Genomic DNA, 20,101 nt, shown 5'->3' on the forward strand with positions numbered 1-20,101 from the left:
TCTCAATCATTCATCTAGAGAGATCTGGCCCTAAATGGAATTAGGATTGGTTAGTGGTAAAAAACAATGACATATTTGGTGTCTAGTAGGAAACACACATCAATTGAGATTATGCTGAGTGAAATAAGTCAAGCAGAGTCAATTATCATATGGTTTCACTTACTCGTGAAGCATAAGGAATAACATGGAGGACATTAGGAGAAGGAAAGGAAAAGTGAATTGGGGGAAATCAGAGGGGGAGACAAACCATGAGATACTGAACTCTGAGAAACAAACTGAGGGTTTTGCAGGGGGTGGGGCATTGAGTGAGCCTGGTGGTGGGTACCAAGGAGGGCACGAATTGCATGAAGCACTGGGTGTGGTGCATAAAAAATGAATCTTGGAACACTGAAAAAATAAAATTAAATAAGAAAAAAAAAGGATGAGAAACACCAAAAGGGGTAACTGATTAGTAGACATAGAATGTTTGCCGTGGAAAATGGGGAAAATAAATCCAGCTCTAAAACTACTTAATAAAGTACTCAGGCTCCTGACTACTAATTTATTAACTGATATTCTATAACTAGTAATTTACTGGCTGATGTTATTGGCATGATAATTATTATTACCACATTTCATCTATTCTAAAAATTATTTATTTATATTTTAGCATATCTGGTATGTGCCTTACAACCTAGGAAGGCTTGTAATCACTATTGGTTAGGCCAGCTTGGTCAGGTTCGCTAATATTGCTACCATTTAAATTAGATTACTTGCATTGTTGGTATTGCTTTCTTCATTTTGACTGGCATTTTAAATGTCTCCAGAAATACTATACTATGATTCAGGATTGTACCAAAAAAAAATTTGTACACAGAGTGCACAAAAACAGCAGGGGAGCACACATTTGAGAGTAGCAAAGAAAATATTCAGTATTAGAGGAATGACCTCGATTTCAAATTTCCTTGCAAAATATCAAGTCATATGTTAAGTGTATGTTTAACTCTCAAGAAACTGAGAAACTGTTTTCCAAAGTGGTTATACCATTGTGTACTATATGAGAGCCCCAGTTGTTCCACGTTCTCGCCAGTATTTGGTAGAACCAATCTTTTCATTTTTTTAGTCATTCTGGTGGCTGTGTAATGATAAAACATTACAGTTTCAATTTGCATTTCCTTGATAACCAATGATGTGGAATACCTTTTCTTGTGCCTTTTTCACCATTTATAGGTCTTTTTTGGTGAAGCATGTATTGAAATCTATTGCCCATTTTAAAAAATTTGGGTTGGCTGTCCACCTATTATTATAGAATTAAAAGAGCCTTTATGCATTCTGTATTAAATTATTTTATCAGATGTATATTTCTATTACATTTCTTATTTTAATTATAATACAGTTAACATAAAGTGTTGTATTAGTTTCAGGTGTACAATATAGTGATTCAACATTTCCATACACCACCCAGTGCTCATCATGACAAGTGCCCTCCTTCATCCCCATCACCTATTATACCCACCCCCTCCCCCACCACCTCCCCTCTGGGCACCATCAGTTTGTTCTCCAGAGCTAAAAAGTCTTTTTCTTTAAAAAAAAAAAAAAAAAAAAAGTCTGTTTCTTGCTTTGTCTTTTGGACATCCCTTGTCTTATTCCTGACCTTAGGGGAAAAGCTCTTGGTTTTTCTCCTTTAAGAATGATGTTCGCTGTGGGGTTTTCATATATGGTTTTTATTATGTTGTGGTATGTTCCCCCTAGACCTACTTTGTTGAAAGTTTTTATCATGAGTGGATGTTGTACCCTGCCAAATGTCTTTTTGTATCTGTGTCTGTTGTAATTATCATATGGTTTTTATCCTTTCTTTCCTCAGTGTGAAGTATCATGTTGATTGATTTTTCCATATTGAACCACCCTTGCATCCTAGGACTAAATATCATTTGATTGTGATGTGTAATTTTTTAATGTATTGTTGGGTTCAGTTTGCTAGTATTTTGTTGAGGATTTTTGCATCTATTTTCATCAGAGATATTTCCTTATAGTTCTCTTTTTTGTGTGTGGTGTCTTTATCTGGTTTTGGTTTTAGGGTGATCCTGACCTCATATAATGAATATGGAAATTTTCCTTCCTCGTCTACTTTTTGAAATAGTTTGAGAAAAAAAAGTATCAACTCTTTAAATGTTTGATAGAATTCACCTATGAAGCTGTCTGGACCTGGACTTTTGTCTGTTGAGAATTTTTCTTATTACTGTTGAATTTCACTGCTGGTAATTGGTCTGTTTAAATTTTTTCTTTCTGGGTGCCTGAGTGTCTCAGTTAAGCGACTGCCTTTGGCTCAGTTCATCATCCCAGATTCAAAGATCAAGTCTCCCATCTGGCTCCCAGCTCCGCAGGGAGTCTGCCTCTCCCTGTGACCTTCTCCCTTCTCATTCTTTCTGCTGCTTTTGAGTTTCGTTTCTTCTTTTTCTATCTTCTTTAAGCATAAGGTCAGGCTGTTTCTTTGAGATTCTTCTTGCTTCTTGAGGTATTGCTACAAACTTCCCTCTTAGACCTACTTTTGCTATATCCCAAAGATTTTGGACCACTATGTTTTCATTTTCATTTGTTTCCATGTAATTTTTCATTTCTTCTTTGATTTCTTAATTGACCTATTCATTGTTAATAGCATGTTATTTAACCTCAATGTATTTATGCTCTTTCCAGATTTTTTTCTTGTGAATTCTAGTTTCATAGCATTGTGGTAAAAAAAGATGCTTGGTATGACTTCCATCTTCTTGAATTTGTTGAGGCAGTTTGTAGGCTAATATGTGACCTCTTCTGGAGACTGTTCCATGTACACTTGAAAAGAATTTGTCTTCTGCTATTTTAGGATGGAGTGTTCTGATTACATCTGTTAAATCTCCCTAGTCCATTGTGTCATTTAGTGCCACTGTATCCTCATTGATTTTCTATTTGAATGATCTATCCATTGATGTGGGGTATTGTTATCCCCTACTATTACTGTAGGGGAATTATTACTATATTATTATAGATTAGTTCCTTTATGTTTGTTACTAACTGTTTTTATGTATTTGGGTGCTACCATCTTGGGTGAATAAATATAATTGTTATATCTTCTTATTGAATTGTCCTTTTATTATTACTATAGTTGCAGGCATAAATATTTACAATGGTTAGATCTTCTTGATGGACAGGCCCCTTAATTATAATATAATGCTCTTCTGCATCTCTAGTTACAGTTTTTGGTTTAAAATCTAATTTGTCTGATATAAGTATGGCCATCCCAGCTTTCTTTTGATGTTCATTAGCATGACAGATGGTTCTCCACCCCGTCACCTTCAATCTGCAGGTGTCCTTAGGTCTAAAATGAGTCTCTTGGGGCGCCTGGGTGGCTCAGTGGGTTAAAGCCTCTGCCTTCCGCTCAGGTCATGATCCCAGAGTCCTGGGATCAAGCCCCACATCGGGCTCTCTGCTCTGTGGAGAGCCTGCTTCCTCCTCTCTCTGCCTGCCTCTCTGCCTATTTGTGATCTCTCTCTGTCAAATAAATGAATAAAATGTTTAAAAAAAAATTTTTAAATGAGTCTCTTGTGGGCAGCATATAGATAGTTCTTGTATCCACTCTGTTACCCTATGTCTTTTGATTGGAACATTTAGTCCATTTACATTCAAAGTTATTACTGATAGATATGTATTTATTTATTACCCCTTTTTTACTTGTTTTGTGGTTGTTCTTGTGGTTTTTCTCTGATCCTTTTTTTTTCATGATTTGTTAGCTTTCTTTAATGATATATTTGGACTTCTTTCTTTTTATTCTTTCCACATCTATCATTGGGTTTTGATTTATGGTTCCCATTAGGTTTGTACATAACATCTTCTGCGTACAGCAATCAATATTAAGTTGACAGTTGCTTAAGTTTTGGATGCTATTTTACATAGTATATTAAAATTTCAATTTCTAAGTGTTCACTGTGAGCATACAGAAATACAGTTTATTGTTATATATTGTCCTTTTATCCTATGACCTTGCTAAACTTATTTACTGGTTCTAATAACTTTTTTGAGGATTGTATATGGATGGTCACATCGTCTACAAATAGAGAGAAATATGCTTGTTCTTTTCCAATCTGTAGATATTTTACGTATTTATGTGTTTATTTATTTATTGCCTTATTGCACTGACTAGGACCTCTAGTACAACGTTGAATGGCAATGGTGAGAAAGAACATCCTTGTCCTGTTCGTGATCTTGGGACAGAAGTATTCAGTCTTTCACCATTCAGTATAATGTTAGCCTTTTTGTAGATGCTCTTTTTCCAAATGGTGAAGTTTCTATGTCTAGTTTACTGAGAGTTTCATCATAAAAGGGTGTTAAATTTTGTCAAATGCTTTTTCTGTATTTAGAGGACTGATGGCTTGTTAATGTGATGAATGATATTGATTGCTTTTTGAATGTTAACCTAACCTTCCATTCACAGAATAAATGCTCACTTGGATTTAACCTGTTAAAATTTTACTAAGAAATGTGTGTCTAGGCATCTGGCTGGCTCAGTCAGTAAAACATGCAATTCTTGATCTCAGGTCTGAGCTCAAGCCCCACACTGGGTGTGGAGCCTACTTAAAATAAAATTTTAAAAATTAAAAAAAAAAAAGAAATGTGTATCAATACTCCAAAGAGATAATGGTCTATACTCTATTTTTCTTGAAATGTATTTCTCTGGTTTTGATATCAGGATAACATTGTCCTTATAAAATGGTCTGGGTGTTTCTTCCTTACATTTTATATGTTTCAGAAGCACTTCTGTAAAATTGGCATTATTTCTCACTAGCTACTTGGTAAATTCACCAGTAAAGCCATCTGGGCCTGGAGTTTTCTTTGTAGAAAGGTTTTTAATTATAATTTTTTTTTTTTAGTGAATATAGGGATATGTAGGATATCTATTTCTTCTTGATGAGGTTTAATAGCTTGTATCTTTCAAAGAATTTGCCTGTTTCATCTACATTGTCAAGAGTACTTTCATAACATTGTTCCTAGTATTCACTTCTTATTTTTTAATGTCCACAGGGCCTGTAGCGATGTTCCCTCTTTCATTCTGGACAGTGGTAATTTATGCCTTCTCTTTTACTTACCTTGGTATCTCTGGTAATAGATTTATCAATCCTATTGATCTTTTCAAAGAACCTTTTTTGATTGGCTTTGGATTATTACAGAATTCATATCTAGGTCCAAGGTTGCATTTCATTGTCATTTGCACTTTGAATTAGAGCTCCTTTTTATGATCCCAAATCTTTAATAACATGTAATCACAGGTAGAATTACTGGTCATTCTGATTAAAGATGGCCAGCTGAAATAATTCACTTGCCTCAGTCTCTCTCTCTTTTTTTTAAAAAAGATTTTATTTATTTATTTGACAGAGAGAGAGAGAGATCACAAGTAGGTGGGGGTGGGGGGGTAGGGAAGCAGGCTCCCTGCTGAGCAGAGAGCCCAATGCGGGGCTACATCCCAGGACCCTGAGATCACGACCTGAGCTGAAGGCAGAGGCTTAACCCACTGAGTCACTCAGGTGTCCCTTGACTCAGTCTCTTTAAAAAACCTTCTAAAACACAAACTTTCACTTAATCTCTATTTTCAGTATGACTCTTCTATTCTCACATGTGTCCAGTGTCCTCCAAATTTAGGCAACTCTGTGCTTCATACTCCCCAGAAACGAATTCTTCCATCTTCAGCCAGTGTGAGGTGGGTGCAGGTCTCTAGCCATGTGACTTTGGAAAGAAGACCTGGAGGTCTGTGTCTTAAACAGACTTACAAGCAGCCTGCTGGTTTTTACCTCTTTCCAATTCTCAAGCCCTTTGAATGTTCTGTGGCACACACTACACTGCTTCTCAACTCTTCCCACTGTCAGTTTAGGACTTACCTTAGCCAGTGTGCTAAAGCAAGTATTCATTACCGTTCTGCCTTCTTGCTTTCAAAACGCTGTTTTTGCTGTCTACTCTCTTGTTCTTTAGAGTTTATGCATTAAAACAAAAAACAAGAAGTGCTCTTGCTGTTTGGAGGTCTTAGGAAGAATTACAGGTAAATACAGTTTTTAGGAATCATGTTTTATCGTCTCTGGAGCTTAGAAGAATTGAGATCTATACTCTGGGTACAGGGCACTCAATTTAAGGGCATTTCTCTCAGAGAGAGGGAAGCTGGACCCTGCCACACACAGGAGGCTGGGGGTTGAGGTCACAGCACTGGACTTTGCCAAGTCCTACATGTAAACCCTACATTTAAGTAGGACGCCATTGGCTTGGTTCATTCTCTAACTATTCTGGCATTTCCAACAGGGAAGTTGTAGGATTGATCTGTTATCGCATCGTGAAGAATTTATGTTCTCTATACCGCTGCCCTTTCTTCTTCTTCTTCTTCAAGCATCAGAAAGTACATGATGTAAGGGGCACCTGGGTGGCTCAGTGAGTTGAGCCTCTGCCTTCGGCTCAGGTCATGATCCCAGGGTCCTGGGATCGAGCCTCACATCGGGCTCTCTGCTTGGCAGGGGGACTGCTTCCCCCTCTCTCTCTGCCTGCCTATGATCTCTCTCTCTGCCAAATAAATAAATAAAATATTAAAAAAAAAAAAGAAAGTACATGACATAAGAATTATTGCCAACTTACTTATGCAAGATTTCACTTAGGCCACTCCAAAAACAGGAGAAGCCAAGAGTCTCTTATAAGTTCCCAACATGGCCAATATGCAAAACTCTACGATTCTTTGTATATATGCCTTTTAAAAATGGTATTAGCAATCATTTTACTTACAACTGGCTTAATATTTCCCCATAGAAGAGTCTATGGACGTTTATGTTTTTCTCATTGAAAAAGAGATTATCTCATTTCAGGTATAAGTCACAGTACTTACCATAATCAGTAACATAAAACTCATACATGGTCTGACTAGTGCCTTTGGGTATTTCTGGTAAATCTAACTTGCTTTCATGATTTCGTAAAAAGGCTTCAAGCTTTTCTCTGCTTTCCAGTTCCAAGAGGGCTCCTAAACTCCACATTAGGCCAAACACAAATAATTTATGAAGATGTTCGACACATGAAACACCACCTTCTTCTTTGGAGGGAATTAAACCTTCCAGTAGATTGAGAGACTGCAAATATTTGAATTACAATAAAATAAGTTTTTGTACTCAAGTTTTTGAAATAAAAACGTTTAAATGATAATAAATTTAAAAGAAGGAGAAAAATGGGGAAGAAAAATATATAGCTCTTCAGGTATTTCTTGATCACTGTCCTACCACAAACAGCATCTAGAGAAAGATCATTCTGCTTTATTTAAACAGGCTGCATGGACTAGCAGAAAAGATGCCAAAATGGGAATCTGAGGATGTGGTTTCTACCCCACACTCATGCCACCAACCTCACTGAGACTTGGTCTCCTGATCTGAAAAACAAACGTCTAAACTAGATGTTTTCTTTTCTTCTTTCCTTCCTTCCTTTCTTCCTTCACTTTTTTTTAAGATTACATGTTTTCTAAGGTAGTTTCTGGATCTAAAGTTTAGTTACCCCAAATTTTCTACAACAGAGATTGCATTTCTTTTTCACTCTTTGCAGGGCTCAGCAAATTGTGGCCCCAGGGGTCGGCCACCTGTTTCACAAATAAAGTTTCACTGAGACAAAATCACACTCGCTCATGTAAGCATTGTGTCTGGCTGCCTTTGCAATAGAGCAGCAGATGTGAGTGGCTGAGACAGACAGTTGTGCAAACATTTGCCTAAATATTTGTTACCCGCTCATTTAAGGAAAAGTGTGCCAACTCCCATTTGGCATCAGAAAGAAATGTATCTACAGTAAGACATCCTCAGTCTTGCAAAACAAAATTAATTCAAGATAAGATTTTTCATTTATATTATGCATTTTGAAGTCATTACTAAATAATTCATTGATTTGGGCCCTTATGTATTACTTCTTATCTACCTGCCCTCACTGACTGGCATCCTTTATTAAACTTAGAGAAAACCAAAGTACCAGAATGGATCATGAAAGATCACTTATACCCTAGAAGCAGGGGAGCCCTCATAATCTATAATTAGGTTCTGATTTTTTCCAAAGACTATTAAGGCAAACTGAGTATGAGAGGAAAACACACATACAAGGCTAGAAATGACTTGGAAAATTGTTTAAAGCTTTTCCCTATCTTATATACTCTAAATTTGCAATGCTGAGATTGCCATTCGCATTTTCTTGCTGGTCACCAGCTCTCCTTTGTACTTTTCGGGAGGACTGCCTGCTTTATTTACTCAGTCTAGTGTCATTATTGGGTGCACTTCCTGGGAAGGTTACTAAGCTTGCCAGTGGGAGAGATCGTTCACTCCTCTTCCCCTGCCAACACCCACTCTGGGAAGAGGAAGATCATAAAACAGATGGCAGTAAAATCATGAATTAACTCTTCCAAAATCTTTCACAGGAATCAAACTTCGCAGGGCCTTCACAGCCATATCACAGAAGTATTTCTATGGATTGCGAGAATTTTCCATTTCAGATGCCTCTAAACTGCGAGGGGGTGCTGGGGAGCGACGTCTCCAACCTAAATAATGAATGTACACAGTCTGACCTGCGTGATATAGTTGCATTCCAGGAGCTGCATTTTGGGATTGAGGTTTAGTTTCATATACGTATATATGTCTTCGAATATTTTATTGTACAGACCGAGGAACACAGTCGCCTCCTGCGCACTGCGCTTCTTCAGCCAAGCCTGCGGCAAAGAAACAGAACCTCAGTTGGCCAAGGAGGCGAAACCCGCACGAAACCCGCACACGCCGGCCTCCTGTCCCCACCTGCAGGATCGCCTTCCAGCTGAGTGCGGAGCTGCTGATATAGACCATGCCCATGCGGGAAACCGTGGCCGGAGAAGCGTTCTCAATATTGTGCACCTCGAACAAGAGCTTACAATTGGGGGCCATGGGGATGCGGTCTCCGTTGGCTAGCGTGAGGGTTTTATTGTCGTCCAGCACAGAATTTAAGTTCTCGATCCAAATGGCATCCACGGGGCCATCTAAAATGAGGAAAATGTTTTCACCTGTGAATAATTAAAAGGCGAAAAATCACTTTTCATGTACCAAAAATTAAACATGCCATTTAACTTTGGGGAGGTGGGGGATGGGGGGGAGGTTCACAAAGGGGAGTGGACAGGTACCTTTTTTAGCTTTTAATGTTTTTCTCCACAGTGTAGAAAAAATCCCATCTGTCCAGTCATTAGTAGCGGTGTCCAGTCTGCCAAACATCTGAGGCGCAGTAATCGCTTTGGGATTCATTCTCATTTCTCTGTGAGGCCTCCCACACTCAGTTAATGCCTTCATCAGGATTGTTATGACAGTTGTCTTCCCAGAACCACTGGGCCCCAGAGTCATCAAACCATGACGGACCAGGGATGTCTCGTACAACTGTGCAGTGAGGCAATCAATTGAAAAATGTAACTAATGAGTCTCTTGCTGATAGTCACAGAAGTAGCGTGCTGAAATTTAAACAGCTTTAAATGGGTTCTTATTAAAGCAACTAGTTCACGATTTAAAAGATGAAAAAATGCGAAAAAAGAAAAAAAAGAAAAAGAAAAAGGGTCTATTTTGCTTTGCTAGATGTGGATAGCAAATTAGTGCCACGGTATAAAATAATGATAAGTGATAAAATTATGATAATATGGAGCTTTAATTCCATTTTGGAAGAAATTAATTCAGGATCTCTCTCTCTCTCTCTCTCTCTCTCTCTCTCTCTTTTTTTTTTTTTTCCCTTCTCAAACTACTCTTCTTTGTGGTTTGGGGGTTTGTGCATAGGTTTTTTCCTGGCACAAGCTTTCCCTGCATTCTATGTGATGACGCCGCCCCCTGGTGGTGGAAAGCAGCAACACAAACCATCACAATGAAGACCAGCTTGAGATTGAGGATTCCCCTGCAAGTGATTTGCTCAGGCAGTGCTCCTGGGAGAAACTGGTAAGGGAATGGGGGGCGCGGGACAGGAGAGAGAAGTCAGGCAGGGTGTGATTGAGAACAAAATCCTGTAGAGGGAAACCTTAACACTGATCCTGCGGGACATTCTGGAATGTTCCACCTGGAAGAAGGGGAGGTTGACTTTCCTACTGCATCATCCAACAGTCTTTAACTAAGGAGAGTTTGGTTTGGGAGTGGGTGGGAAATAAACTTCAGGTACCACCTGCTGTTTGTGCCTGCCAACCAAGTGACCCCAGTCGTCCTGAATGGAAAAGTGAATGTGGGCTATTAAAATCACACAGAAGCAGGGAAGGGGCACATAGTTAGGGTAGAAGAGATTTAAGAAGACAAGCTAAGAACTGGACAAAGCTGTTAGAACATCCTCTCTATTTTAGTTTTCTTGATGAAAATAAGAAGTCAAAAGCTCACAGCTGATCAGAGGCAGAATTTAAGTTATTCTCCTAACATTTTAGAAAGAAATATATTACTGCTGTAACCCATAGTTTAAAATCAGCAGAGACTCATTCCACCACATTATATTCAAGAGTAACACCACCATATTCTGCTCCCCTACCCACTGGGATGACTACAACTTTAGTACTCAATAAACTGTATGCATATCACATAGAAATTTTTTGAAAACTTTCCCAGAAATTTAAAAAAAAGGGTTTATGGTTTTCCAACCCATGGATGATGAAAAATGTCTAAACTGCTCCTTATATCCTTCCCTGTGAAAATTGGACTTATGTTTCTGATAATCTGGCAAGAACAGTAAGTTAAAATAAGAATCGTTATTTTTCAGAAAGCAGTGTTTAACACTCTCCACAATTTCAGCTCTCTCATTTTGAAATCTGGAAAATACTCCTGAAACATCAGGCCCATAGAGATTTAATCCTGTCTCTCCTCCAACCCTTCTTGACTCTGCTGATAAACCGTAGGGTGTTGTCACAAGGATGAAACGTGATGGACAAAAAGACACCAAGAGACACAGGCAAGAGATGCAAATCTTAGGGGAGGTGAACTTGCCCACACACAGACCAGAAGCACCGTATCATTCTCAGATTCCCTGGGCTCCAAGCCCATGAAGGCACCCAGCTATGGGGATCCTGCCAGCCGGACACAAGCAGCCAGCAGGGTCATTCCATCTCCCCAGCTTTTTATAACCTACAATCCCCTCCCAACTGTCCTTGAGATTCTGGTTCCTACCTAACCTTCTCCCCAGGCATAGCTAACTTCAGTAAATTATCGCTTGCTGATTGCGAGTTGGAGGCCGGGTGAATCCCCACTCTCTCTCGGACCCACCCATCATCCTGAGGACTCTGCTTGCCAGGATGTGTTTTAATTTACTTTCAACATCCACATTAAGTAAGACAAATCTCCTGAGTTCTTCTCTTCAACTGGCCCATTTTTGAAAACACGCGCTTATCCCTACCCTGATAAGAGATTAAAGTGTCTTTACCTGCACAAGTTTGAGATTCCAGGGTGGGTGGTTAATCAAACCTTCTATCTGAACCTGGTTGGCTACGGCAGCCTGCAGCTCCACGTAGGTACTACTGTCCAGCTGTAATCCTGGAAACAGGTCATTGATTAAGCTGAGGAACAGGGGTTCGTCTTCGTCAACCTAAGATGGCAGAGAATGAATACATGCTTCTTCAGTCCACGAGTAATTATGGGCCAGCTGGGAAGATCATGGCACTAATCACTGGATGCCCAGAAAATCATGGACTACTTCTCCTGACCAGAACTGCATCCTCTAGAATCGACTCCCAAACACCCCACCAAATCCACATTACCTAGACCATGGTAGCCAGAGCCCTTTGGCATTCAACATATTCTACAATCTACTGCATCAAGGTTTGATCTCATTACTTGACCCTACGAATGCTGTGCTTTCCACAAACAGCTGTGGGTGTTAACTTAAAAACCAACCCCACGAAAATAGAATATTAATATTTCATTGAAATTAGGAAAACATCCATAACCCTACCTGCCTGGCTCATCCAACACGGACTAGAAAACTCCATCAGAGCAGTGTCTGGCCTTCCTTGGAAGCCATAGTTTTGAGTAAATGGACCCTAATCCTCATTTGCCCTGTCTTTAATACCTACATTACCCCATTCCCAACTCCTGACCCCTTTTGATTTCTCCTTATTGTCTGGGACTCCTCTGATGCCTTCTAGAATTCCTGTCTACCAGTTTCAAGAATACTATTACCAAGGGAGGTGCCGTGAGGCGTACTGGAAGGGGCAGGGGACTTGGCATTAGAAAGTCTCCTAGATCTTTGTTCCAGTTTCTCAACTGACCATGATTGTGGGTGAGTCTTCCAGACTTGGTTTCCTCATAAGTAAAAAGGGAATAAATACACTCGCCATTTGTGTCTCAGCGAGTGGCTGGGAGGTGCAAACAAGAGAGTACCCCTGAGAAAGCTTTGTAATAATAAGGAACTACATGGAGGTCAGCTGTTAGCTTCCATAACTAGAATGGGAGCTTCCTGAGAACCATGTCTTCCTCAACCTCGTACTCCCAGGGCACAGACACAATATGTAACCCACATAAGCCCTTGAATAAACACTACGTGAACCTGTCCTTCAGCTAGTTCAAGGAAGCTGGTTATAATCGTGACAAGCATGAAAGCAGTAAGATAACTATGATATCTTCATAGCGAACTTCCAATGAGCTTTTGGAAAATAGAAATGGTTTTGATGTCTTGGGAGAGACATAGATAGCTAAAATAGGCTTAGACATATTCTGAGAAAGCAGAAGTTCCCGTGGTTCTCTGTGAACCCAAAAAACAGGGATTTTCAAGTTTAGAGTTCATGTTACATCATGTAATGGTAGAAGGCTGGACTGAAATATGAGGGCCAGAGCCCACCGATGAAGCCTATTTTATTGTTCACAGCTGGTAAGAGGATGCATTTCCGCCCATGTTGGGCATACAAGGTCATGGGCTTTTTGCCTTCTGGAAACATGCAGGTAGCTTCACCTATCCATTGTCCCTGTAACCATTAATGCTCACAGCTCAACCCAAGCCAACCCCCACACATCAGCTAAGGAGGGAAAAACCCAGATGACACTATGGAAGGAGAAGGGAATTCGGAGAATACCAGCTTGGAAAGGTTCATGTCTCTCAGTCCTCTCATCACAGTGCTTAGCTCACTGTCTTCTGGTCTGGCTCTTTTTTGAGCTCCAAGTGTCCTCAATACAGATAGAATATTTCTCAACCCAAAGTCGTAATGGACCTGAGATGGGGGGGGGGAAAGGTTGTTTCATTGGACTAAATGCAGACTCACACCATTTACACACAGGTAGATTTTTTTTAATGTTATGTTTGTCACCGTACAGTACATCATTAGTGTTTGACGTAGTGTTCCATGATTCATTGTTTGCATATAACACCCAGTGTTCCATGCAATATGTGTCCTCCTTAATACCCATCCCCCCAACCCCCTCCCCTCTGAAACCCTCAGTTTATTTCCCAGAGTCCATATTCTGGTATGAACACAGTGCTGTTCTGAGGGACTGAGCTGCAAAGTTCTATTAGCTCCAGTCTCTCACCTTTCTTGATTGCAAAATGACCATTCCATTGAGAAGTTCATACTTTATTATTTTTTTTAAGATTTTATTTATTTGAGAGAGAGAGAGAGAGAGAGAGAGAGCAAGCACAAGCAGGGGAAAGAGGCAGAGGGAGAAGAAATAGGCTCCCTGCTGAGCAGGGAGCCTGATGTGGGCTTGATGCCAGGATCCTGGGATCATGACCTGAGCCGAAGACAGACAATGGAGCCACCCAGGTGTCCCATGGGAAGTTCACAGTTTAAATATAATTTGAGAATAATACAGTCTGATATGGTCCATACAGCAAACAGATTTAAATGAGTAACCAACAGGTTACACACTCTGTAATTCCATTTCTGTAACATTCTTTGAATAATAAAATTATAGACATGGAAGAAAGATAAGGGTTGCCAGGGGTTAGGGATCTGGAAGAAAGGTAGGTGTAGTTATGAAGGGGTAGTGTGAGGAAACCTTGCAGTGACAGAACAGTCCTGTATGTTGATTGTGGTAGAGGCTACATGAATCTGCACATGTGACATAACTACACAGTACTACACACACACACACAAAGTGCATGTACAGCCGGCAAGCTCTTAACAAACTGTGTGAATTGTACTGATGTGGGTTCTCTGGTTTTGTTATTTGTTATTGTACATTGTACAATGTACATTGTACACTTTGTTATTTGTCATTGTAGTTACAAAATGTTAACACTGGGACCCTGGGTGGCTTAGTTAAGTGGCTGCTTTCAGCTCAGGTCAAGATCCCAGGGTCCTAGGATCGAGTCCCATGTGGGGCTCCCCACTCAGTGGGGAGTTGGCTTTTCCCTCCACCCTTCTCTTCCTGCTAATTTTTTTCTCTCTCTTTCTCATTCAAATAAATAAATGAAATCTTTTTTTAAAAAGTCAACATTGCAGGAAGCATGGTACACAGGACCTCCTGTACATTTCTTTGCAACTTTCTTGAGACTCCATAGTAATTTCAAACTAAAAAAGGTTTAAAAACTACACACATGGATAAATTAATTATAAATATATATTTTAAAAGAGTTTTTTTAAACTCACTGATTAACATTTATCAAGATAAAATTGCAAAGTAAAAAAATCAAGTTCTGCAGCTGGGGAAAAAAAAAACAGATTCACAAAGTTACCTGTTTGGTAAGTTGCTCTTCACAGAGTTTGTAAAGAACATAAAACTTTTGAGCCAAGATAACATTTTCAAGAAAACCACAGCTTGCAAGTTTAACTCGCATAATGATCTGAAAATTAAGATTGTGAGATTTTTTTCAACAACATTAGTGAAAAATAAGTAAAGAACATAAATTATACTATGTTTTTAAAACCTAGTGCTTACCTGTCTGTCAGGAACCATCATAGCAACAGTTCTAAACTGAATTTTTAAGTTTTCTGGTAGTTCCTGGCGCCCAGCATATCCAGGGTTCTAAAAATTAAAATTGTTTTAAAATATTGATATAATTTTCACTTCATGAATACAAATACATTCAAAATCCTAGTTCATATTCTAAGGTTGTATTGAAAAACATTAGATTTATAATACATCCCTCCTTTCTTAAAAATATTAAGAAATATTGAACCATCCATATTTTTTAAGGTCATATCACTCCCTGCTACATATTTCCATTTTCATTATACTAAAAAAGTGATATATACACACACCACTTTATGTAGCAAAATTGAGCATCCATGTATCTGTTGGTTAAGAAAATAGAAAAGAAAGATGCATAAATACCAGGATCATTATGGTCTAAAATAGGTCATTGAAAGAGAGAGAAAACTCAAGATATTATACTGATCATTACATAGGTAATTCTTTGTTTAATCTCTTCCATTATTCTCTGCAGTCAGAATGATAAACTTCTCTGGCTGACCATTAAAAAAAAAAAAAAAAAAAACCACAGGGGTGAGAGGAAATAAAGATGGGAATGATGGGAAAAATAGTAGAAAGGACAAAAGTAGAAGTGGAAAGAAAGCTAAGGACTCACAAGTATCAATAGGTTGAGGACAGGCAAGATCCAAAAGCTCCAAGGGAGAGGTTTGGGGTTCAAAGATTAGTAAGGCAAAGAGGGGTCAGTTATTTTTGGAAACCTTCAGTCCCTGAGCATTTCTTGGGCACTGTCCACTGTCCAGACATCTTGCCCAGTGCTGAGAATACAGAAGTGGCTGGTTGCCTCCCATTGCTCCTTCTTTTCTCTTTTCTCAGTCACAGGACCCCAGCTGCAAACTGGGTGTATCACCACCCAGAATAAAAACTACATTTCCCAGGCTGCCGTGCAGCTGGTGTGATTAAATTTGACACCATGAGGGACACCTGGGTGGCTCAGTTGGTTAAGCGGCTGCCTTCAGCTCAGGTCATGATCCCAGCATCCTGGGATCGAGTCCCACATCAGGCTCCTTGCTCGGCAGGGAGCCTCCTTCTCCCTCTGCCTCTGGCTGCCACTCTGTCTGCCCATGCTCGCTCGCTCTCTCTCCCTCTCTCTCTGACAAATAAATAAATAAAATCTTAAAAAAAAATTTGACACCATGAGATGCAAAGGGGCACACAGTGTCTTTGATGCTTGTTTGAAGTGAGTTGATTCAATTAACTGGCTGCAGCAAGATAGATGCTTCTATAGCACCTTGGGTCATAAAGTAAACTGAAGATAGAAATCATGATGGTGTAGAAACATGGGAGGATCTTAAGAGAATAAAACCATTATGCGTTAAGACATTATTTTTCATGTTTCGGTTATTTATAGCCTAATGCAATATCTAATTGATATTTCCAATATTATTCTTAATCCATGGAGACTGCTACTCTTCTTTTAAATTATTCTACACCATAGTATCACACAATAAATTCATTCATCCCATTACCTGAGTTATAAATAATCACTTCTAGATTATTATTATTTACTCTCAACTGTTTTGCTTAGGTTTGGTTACAATAAATCTTATCAGAAAACTTCCTGATTTTGCTTTCTATAATTTATCTTTGTCCACTGAGACACTTAAAATTTAGATTACATGTTATCTTACAATGTAGAGATTTAAATATATAAAGAACATATAAAAACATGTGACATGAGGGAGAGATGAATCTTTGAGGTTTTGAGCGGCTGAGATTTGGGGGCTGTTACTGTAGCTAGCCAGTTCGATACAATACAGAAAACATTTAGCCCTGCACCTTACACATTACAAGTACTCACTAAATAACTGCTATTATTTTCATTAACCTATTACTATTTTATCTTCTCTCTGGGCTATTTTTAGTACTCAAAAAATCATATGAAGAGAGAGCATCACTCATGACCTCTGAATAGTCCATCATTTACTAACTAATACATGCTTTCTTTCATTTAAGTCTATAGCAATTAAACCAAATCCCATTGTATTTAAAGATCATGTTCTCACCATCGTTAGGAAGATTCCAAATTCTGGATTCAGATCAACACAATCACCATCAGAAAAAATGAACTGTTTTTTTCTCTCTTTTCTTGCTGTCAAAACAATATAAATCTGTTGGGCTGCCACTGATAACACAGGTAATTCAATTCTGTTAAACTCATCAAAACAGCCCCAAGAACCAGATTGTGCAAGACCTGGCAGGAAAAACAGTTGATTTGAAAAGTTTTACTTTGTAATATACCTGCTACCAAGAAGAGGAAGCACTTTTCTAAAATGCTCTCAAACAACTATGTATTGAAATATAACTTATATAAAGTGTCAAATCTGGCTGTTTGTAAAGACGTATCTAATTCCAGCAACATAGAGAGGTTTAAGTAATTGTACATCATCCTGGAAACAAGGAAATTTGTGCACTGCCAAAATCAAAGGATAGACACATCATTATGCCCAGGGATGCCGGGTGATGATAAATGTTGATTCAGCTTGGAAGCCCCACTTCCAGTGGGGATGGGGGGCTGAAAGAGCCCTAATGTTTGGGGAAACTGACAAAATGAAACTGACAAAAATGTTTGGGTCAGATCACTCTATTTCTTTCCTGTTGCAATGAGAGACGTGGGGATGCTGGGTGAGACAGAAAATGGTCAAAGGGATATTTATTCCTTACAAACTGGATACAAAAAAGAAGTATTATGAAGAACCTTGCTCCTGTTTTATCTCTAAGGATGAGAACCCTCATTATCTTCAGCTGCATAAAATGGTCTTCTTCCTTTTATGATTGTCCCCCCTTCCCCACCCAGTTTTTCTTTTCTTTCTTTTGGGAATTTCCATTATATGGATGTTGGAACTTTTGTATTTATCCCTGTGACCCTCGGGCTTTTCTGGCAAACTTCCCATTTCTCTCTGTAGTGTATTTATTCTTTTGGCTAGATCATTTAACTCAAAGGAGGTTTTTAAATCATTAATTTATTTATTATTCCGGTTGTTATTTTTTTCCTAGCAGCCTGTTTTTCTTCGATCAGTTGTATGTTATGAATTCTTGAATCCCTCTGAAGCTACTGATTTTACTTACTGTTTTCTCCTGTTTCCTCTATTAATCCGTTTAGTTGTCAGTAGGTCTCTTAGCTGTTTGGAGTGCCTCCTGAATGTCTTCAACTATTTTTGGAGACTTTGTTATCTCTACATATGTGTGTATTGCCTTATCCCAAATGCCAATTTTTGTTTGCAAGATGCATGTCTGCTCCTGGTGATTTGGGGGAAAGAATGGGAGAGGCAGGAGAGCTTCCCCTCTGGGTCTGGAGCTTTGTAATCTGACCTGGTGCTCTGCTTGCCTCTTGAACACAAGCCCCCACCCAAGGTTTATCTTATTCTTTTTTAAATTTTTTTTAATTTTTTTAAAAAATTTTATGTTATGTTGGTCACAGTACATCATTAGTTTTTGATGTAGTGTTCCACCATTCATTGTTTGCGCATAACACCCAGTGCTCCATGCAATCCGTGCCCTCCTTAATACACATCTCTGGGCTCACCCTCCCCCCACCCCCCTCCCCTCTAAAACCTTCAATTTATTTCCCAGAGTCCATGGTCTCTCATGGTTCATCTCCCGCTCCGGTTCCCCCCCTTCATTTTCCCCTTCCTTCTCCTAATGTCCTCCATGCTATTCCTTATGTTCCGTAAGTAAGTGAAACCATATGATAATTGACTCTCTCTGCTTGACGTATTTCACTCAGCATAATCTCCTCCAGTCCCATTCATGTTGATGCCAAAGTTGGGTATTCATCCTTTCTGATGGCTGAGTACTATTCCATCATCTGTATGGATCCCATCTTTATCTTTGACAGGACTCCCACTTCTGAGAGCTGACTTACAACTTTTATACAGAGGAAAACTACTGGACATAGCCATTCCTTTTCTTTTGCTCTGTCATCTGTTATCATTTTGGCATTCTGGGTTTATCATTTGCTCTAGTCTGCTGCTCTCACGCATCCCCAGCCTTTAAGCTAGGAGTCATTTACAGAAGAACCATTCTTTCTGGTTAAGGAAGTGATTCTCAGGTTCATAAATGGCTTAACAGGCAATTATAAAAATAATTTAGTGAATACCCATGCACCTACCTATCAAACCTTAATAATTTGCTTCAAATTTCATTCTAAAGAATAAAATATTAGAACTACAGTTCAAATCCATGTATGTTTCTCTTGGATGCACACTCCCTCCTTCCCCTGAGGTAATCTGTATCCCAATTCAATGGCTGTATCCCAAATTCATGCTTTAAAAGACTGCTCTTATGCATGTATTCATGAACACTGTGTATTTTGCTTATTCAAGATTTGTATATGTGTATCTATCTACATGTGGCTATCTATAAAACACTGCATATCTCCTCCTGAAATTTGATTTATTTGCTCCATATTATTTTTCTGAGATATATCTAAGCTGATACACATAGATGTAATTCACTATCTTAAATATTATACCGTGCAGTATTCCATTGCATAAATATGCCAGTTTAAAATTTCAGTCTCCTTTCAATGGGTATTTGGGTTGCTGCTAATAATTTGCTGTAACAATGTATCAATCTGACTCATGTCTTCTTACAATGTGTGTGAGGAATGGAAGTGCTGGGTCAAAGAGAATATGTGCATCTTCACATTTACCACCTGCTGCCAGCCTGTTCGCAGAAGCAGCTCTACCAGTTTACACACAGTTAAGAAGTATCAATGGTTGTCATTTCTATATGTCCTTACCAATAGTGGTTTGGCCAGACTTTTTCCATTTCTGCCAATCTGGAAGGAGTGAGATTGATATCTCATTTTTGCTTTATTTTGGGTTTTTTTATCAGAAGAAAATCTTTTTTAATGCTGGGTATTAATTTTTTGTCAGCTATACATGTTAAAATATCTTCTCCCAGTCTATAGCTTGTGTTTTTTTCTCTTTCTTAAGTGGAAAAATATCACACAAATACTGTGCATCAGGGGTGCCTGGGGGGCTCAGTGGGTTAAAGCCTCTGCCTTCAGCTCGGGTCATGATCCCAGGGTCCTGGGATTGAGCCCCACATTGGGCTCTCTGCTCAGCAAGGAGCCTGCTTCCCCTCCTTCTCTCTCTGCATGCCTCTCTGCCTGCTTGTGATCTCTGTCTGTCAAATAAATAAATAAATAAATAAATCAAATCTTAAAAAAAAAAAAGACTTGCATCACATACATGTAAATATAG

At 39.0% G+C, this 20,101-nt stretch overlaps 1 protein-coding gene across 4 annotated transcripts in view; it reads right to left on the minus strand.

The window, feature by feature from the left end:
* Nucleotides 1–20,101, minus strand: part of DNAH8 (dynein axonemal heavy chain 8) — a 332,430-nt gene that overhangs the window by 151,706 nt on the left and 160,623 nt on the right. For all 4 annotated transcript variants that reach the window (XM_032862300.1, XM_032862303.1, XM_032862302.1 and 1 more), the window contains 9 exons: nucleotides 16,898–17,085; nucleotides 14,841–14,927; nucleotides 14,638–14,745; nucleotides 13,040–13,174; nucleotides 11,395–11,556; nucleotides 9,149–9,395; nucleotides 8,790–9,031; nucleotides 8,567–8,707; nucleotides 6,866–7,103 (listed from right to left, as the gene is read on the minus strand). In XM_032862300.1, coding sequence (XP_032718191.1) covers nucleotides 6,866–7,103; nucleotides 8,567–8,707; nucleotides 8,790–9,031; nucleotides 9,149–9,395; nucleotides 11,395–11,556; nucleotides 13,040–13,174; nucleotides 14,638–14,745; nucleotides 14,841–14,927; nucleotides 16,898–17,085 — 1,548 coding nt within the window. The remainder of the gene's footprint in view (nucleotides 1–6,865; nucleotides 7,104–8,566; nucleotides 8,708–8,789; nucleotides 9,032–9,148; nucleotides 9,396–11,394; nucleotides 11,557–13,039; nucleotides 13,175–14,637; nucleotides 14,746–14,840; nucleotides 14,928–16,897; nucleotides 17,086–20,101) is intronic.

This window comes from Lontra canadensis, unplaced genomic scaffold, assembly GCF_010015895.1.
Source record: "Lontra canadensis isolate GAN:19392208 unplaced genomic scaffold, GSC_riverotter_1.0 scaffold23, whole genome shotgun sequence".
NCBI classification, from domain to species: domain Eukaryota; kingdom Metazoa; phylum Chordata; class Mammalia; order Carnivora; family Mustelidae; genus Lontra; species Lontra canadensis.